Raw genomic sequence first — 5450 nt, 5'->3', positions numbered from 1 at the left:
TGCCCCCCCCCCCAAACCCCCAGTAGCTTCCTATCCCCCTCCCCTCTCAGATATAAGTGCTACACTGGGGTCTGACCCTGCTCTTCCCTTAAAAGGTTGAAAAACCGAGAAATAGCAACATCTTATCCGTGAGTACTGACCTTGACAGCCCCGATCATATGTATCTATATCCACTATAGGGTAAATGGGGTTGTATCAACCGGGGCAAATCAGAAGATAAGTGGAGTAAAGGTGTTTGACAAATGTCGTAAGGATATTAAATAAGATACAGATCAATTATGAGCTACGACGGGCTAATGAGATAGTTATCACTAAGTGTTTTTAATTAGGCTCACATCATAGTCTAATTGTGTATTAGCAGACTTCACCGACCTATAGTATAACTCTATCAATGTACAGTGCATAATATCCTCTAATTACTGGTAATTACATGTAGGTAGGGACTTGTAATCTTAAAGTGGTACAGATGGGATTGTTTTGGAGGCAAACCGACAAAGAGTTTAATGCTATAGGTGACTATGAGTTGAGGAACTGGGGTTATTCCCCATGTTATACAGTAAAAACTGTACTTATTGTAGACTATATTACTGTTGCTATAAAAGAGACAAAGGGCCTCGTTTATCAAGCAAATAATTATAAAAACTATGTGTTGAAGTCAGAGGTTCTGTGTAGGATTGTTAGTAACTGTCTAACTGCATATATAAACTGTTTCCACTAGAGGCGCTCTAGGCGGAGCCACTCAGGAAGTATAAATAGATGTCTCCTCCCCACTCTTTCTCTTTCCCTCCAGCCTCTCAGTGAGAGGAGAACTCTAGAACTGCTGCTCTGCCATGTGAATAAATAAACCACGCCAGTTAAAGGCTAAAGATAGAAACCATGCCTCTTGACCACATTATTGTCGCCCTATAGCCGGATTCTGTCAACACTATGTACGGAGCTTTTAAAATATGCAAAATATCAAACGTGTTAGATTAGATTATAATTAGATTATAATTAGATTGTAATAAATCCTTGGAAAACGTTGGCATGCATATTTAGTATTTTAATGATTCAAGTACAATGCAATTGTGTTTCCAATCTTTAACAAAGGTATGATGACATAGAATTACCCACAATTTTTTACGAATGTTGTGCAAATTATGACTAAAGCCCTTTGATCTATATCCGCCCTGGATGTCAACAGAATCAAGCCATTTCAGATATCCAATCAGCTTCCTTTGAAATATTGCCTCATACACAGGGCTACACTAATTGGTCCATCAGTCACGTCAAGCTCTGCTTATAAATGTATCTACTGTATATTATAGATGTATCTACTGTATATTATATATGTATCTACTGTATATTATAGATGTATCTACTCTATATTATAGATGGATCTACTGTATATTATATATATTATATTATTATGCTTGCTACAACTACTTATCCTACGCTGACTCCTCTCACTCAGCTAGATGTGACTGGTGGACCAATCAGAGCAGCTATATATGACTGGTAGACCAATCAGAGCAGGTAGATTGACTGATGGACCAATCAGAGCAGCTAGATGTGACTAATGGACCAATCAGAGCAGCTAGATGTGACTGATGGACCAATCAGAGCAGCTAGATGTGACCAATAGGTTCTATAGTGTCTAGTGAACAGAAGGCCACGGCCCTTCTGCCTGTTGTGCTCAGAGAGGCTGCACTAAAACACTAATACATCTGAAGCTGAAAAACTATATACTCGTGGCATAGCATTCCACAATAAAAAAACGTGTGACAGAATTAAAACACATTGTACTGGATCTTTAAGTCAATTGTGGCAGTTTTCTTTTCTCCATCAACTCAACTAGATAAATGAGGCCCAAGTAGTTTGAGAGAAGGAAGTAACTGCATCACGGAGAAGAACATACGTGAGGTGGAAAGGAAATTAAACAAGACAAGTAAAGAAGGAAATTAAACAAGAAACGTATGGAAGGAAGGTAAGACTCTGGGATCTGTTTGGATAACCTAGCTCATTTACATTTAACCAATTTGTTTGTGTGTGTGTGCGAGAGTGAGAGGTGTATCAGAGAGAGAGAGAGAGAGAGAGAGAGAGAGAGAGAGAGAGAAGAGAGAGAGAGAGAGAGAGAGAGAGAGAGAGAGAGAGAGAGAGAGACGGCTGTCATTGTGCAGAATGAAAGCTCTTACCTCGGTGAGTAATGTTTAAGTCTGAGTGAGTGGTGGGCCGCAGGCAGCATTAAGCTCACAAAGGATGGTAATTTGTTGGGGAGGCAAAAGGTCACTAAAGCGTTTTGCACCAATAAGCGCTCGGTTGTCGGCTGGCCTTGCGATAGTTACATACTCCACCACCCACAGTAAGACATGTCTGCAAAGGATTAATACTTTCATGTGATTTCCTCCCACTTTCCACCTTCTCTCCTTCTATCTCTCTCTCTCTCTCTCTCTCTCTCTCTCTCTCTCTCTCTCTCTCTCTCTCTCTCTCTCCTCTCTCTCTCCCCATGTGTCTCGCTCTCTCTTTCTCTCTATCTCTCTCTCTCTCTCTCTCTCTCTCTCTCTCTCTCTCTCTCTCTCTCTCTCTCTCTCTCTCTCTCTCTCTCTCTCTCTCTCTCTCTCTCTCTCTCTCTCTCTCTCTCTCTCTCTCTCTCTCTCTCTCTCTCTCTCTCTCTCTCTCTCTCTCTCTCTCTCTCCTCTCTCTCTCTCTCTCTCTCTCTCTCTCTCTCTCCCCCATGTGTCTCTCTCTCTAGGACATGGGTCCTTCCAGTATGCCATCGGTACCCCTCATGGTGGGCTGTGGGGTCTCCTGCACTGCCCTGCTCATCCTGCTGCTTATCTATGCTGCCTTCTGGAGGTGAACACACACACACACACACACACTCACACACACACACACACACACACACACACACACACACACACACACACACACACACACACACACACACACACACACACACACACACACACACACACACACACACACACACACACACGCCAAACACACACGCACACACACACCACACACACACCAACACACACACACACACACACACACACACACACACACACACACACACACACACACACACACACACACACACACACACACACACACACACACACACACACACACACACACACACACACACACACACACACACACACACACACACACACACACACACACACACACACACACACACACGCCAACACACACACCAACACACACACCAACACACACACCAACACACACACACACACACACACACACACACACACACACACACACACACACACACACACACACACACACACACACACACACACACACACACACACACACACACACACACACACACACACACACACACACACAAGTCACATGCCAATGGAGTCACATTGCCAATGCAATTTCAAATTTCCCCAGGTCCTACATCTTAGCTTGTGTGTTGTTGTTGTTGTTGTTGTTGTTGTTGTTGTTGTTGTTGTTGTTGTTGTTGTTGTTGTTGGTGTTGCTGTTGTTGTTGTTGTTGTTGTTGTTGTTGTTGTTGCTGTTGTTGTTGCTGTTGTTGTTGTTGTTGTCAACTTCCAGTACCATTAACTCATTCAGCGCCACACTTTAAAAGATTGCTATTTTCACTGTGTGTCACAATGTTTGCAGAGCTATATATATATTATAGCTATGGAGACAATACTATCGCTCATTTGACAGTCACCATCTCTCGTCCAACATGTAAAAAATAGTACTTTTTTCATGTATATGTTCCGTGGTGAATATTGTATAGTTTCAGAGTGATTCTGGCTAATTCCTGAAAGCTGAGTTATGGAGCGCTATGTGCATTTTGCAAAAGTCGTTTGCGTTGCTCGCCTGGACACGATATTATTTCCAAATGAAATGTATATAATAGGTATTATGTTTCATCATGAAGGCATCAAAGGTTGGGGGGGGGGTCATTTTGTGATGCTCTGATCATCAGCAACGGCATACGTTTTGAATACTACATACGTTGATTGTTGCGATCGATGTGAAATCATTGTAGGATCAAACTAGGTTTGATGTCATATAGTCCTTACCTTTGCTAGGAGTTATTCCGAAATGAATATTCGAATTGTCTGATCGGGATTTCCAGTATTGATGTTCATCGGGTCCCTGACATGAAATGGCACAAAATATGCATCAAGTGTGCTGGATGCATTCCACTTGCTCGGATGAAGCGTTTCACTTGCCTGGGTCCAAATTCTTAGCCCGAACCATATAAAATGTAACACACAGTGTAAAATAAGGTTTTAAATGGTACGCAATACTGCCACCTAGCAGGATTCGGCCGGCATTGCACTCTTGAGTTCTCAGAATGAGTTCCAATGATAACACGGAGGTCCGTGAGAGTGTATAGAATATTAAAATCGAAAAAACTATGAAAAACTATGAAAACCCAAGAAATCTCAGGTTTTGGCGCTCAACCGCTGGCGAGATAACCAGAGAAATGTCGGGTCTGACGCTGAAAGTGTTAATATGAACCATTTCTGTAGATTTAATACAGCATTTTTTACTTTCATATAAGTAATAGATTTGGCTCTTGACAACTACGCATACAGGCTCATTGTTCAAATCATTGTTAAATTGGAAATAGTCGGAAGTTGGAAGTTCATAATTTTTGTTGACTGGTTTAACTGGTAAGATTGTGCAAGGTGCATACAACACAGAATTCCTTGCACTTCTTCTCTGTGAATTAATGGGTAGTTTGCAAAACTATGCTTTTTAGATTAGCTTCCCCAGCCCTGGCCGTTTGTTTGTTTGCCTTTTCCTCGTCCACGTAGCTTTCTTTGAGAGGGCGGTAGGATAAACCCTATTTTAGCTCGCAAGTGGTGTGGGCCGTGCCAAAACTCCAATCAGGCCTAATGGAGAACAAATGGGTGGTGCACTCTGACAGGCTGAACTATTGGTTTGGGGTGGCGGGTGGCAATGGAGACACGCCCATAGCAGATGGAGACTTGGAGCTAATAACTCCATGACACATCCAACAAGTTGGAGTTTGGTCCATCATCCTTATCTTTCTCTCTCTCTCTCTCTCTCTCTCTCTCTCTCTCTCTCTCTCTCTCTCTCTCTCTCTCTCTCTCTCTCTCTCTCTCTCTCTCTCTCTCTCTCTCTTCTCTTCATCTTTCGCTCTGTCTTATAGGTACATTCGTTCGGAGAGATCGATTATCCTGGTGAATTTCTGTCTCTCTATCCTGGCCTCCAATATGTTGATTCTGGTTGGACAGTCCAAACACTCAGCAAGGTAAGGTCACAGTCACAGTTCTTATTACCACGTTCTATTCAAAGTCGAAAGGTCAGAAGCTCCCGGTTGGAAAATCAGTTCCAGTGTGCTGCTCGGAAAGAAACCAGACGTATGTAGGATAATGTAGTTAATCTAAGAGAGAATCACGTGCCCTTCAGAAGGTGGTGTTTGTGTGGCTGGTTACTGA

At 42.5% G+C, this 5450-nt stretch overlaps 1 protein-coding gene across 1 annotated transcript in view; it reads left to right on the top strand.

Moving 5' to 3' along the window:
• Window positions 1-5450, top strand: part of adgrb2 (adhesion G protein-coupled receptor B2) — a gene marked incomplete at both ends in the record, with an annotated part of 134005 nt that overhangs the window by 29253 nt on the left and 99302 nt on the right. Inside the window, 3 exon segments of the mRNA XM_084311913.1 lie at window positions 2732-2835; window positions 5162-5244; window positions 5247-5263. Of these exon segments, the coding sequence (XP_084168039.1) occupies window positions 2732-2835; window positions 5162-5244; window positions 5247-5263 (204 nt within the window).

Source organism: Notolepis coatsorum, assembly GCF_963971535.1.
Source record: "Notolepis coatsorum genome assembly, chromosome: 4".
In the NCBI taxonomy this organism is placed as follows: domain Eukaryota; kingdom Metazoa; phylum Chordata; class Actinopteri; order Aulopiformes; family Paralepididae; genus Notolepis; species Notolepis coatsorum.
Note: the sequence above shows the minus strand (reverse complement) of the source record. Positions and strands in the feature narration are given on the sequence as shown.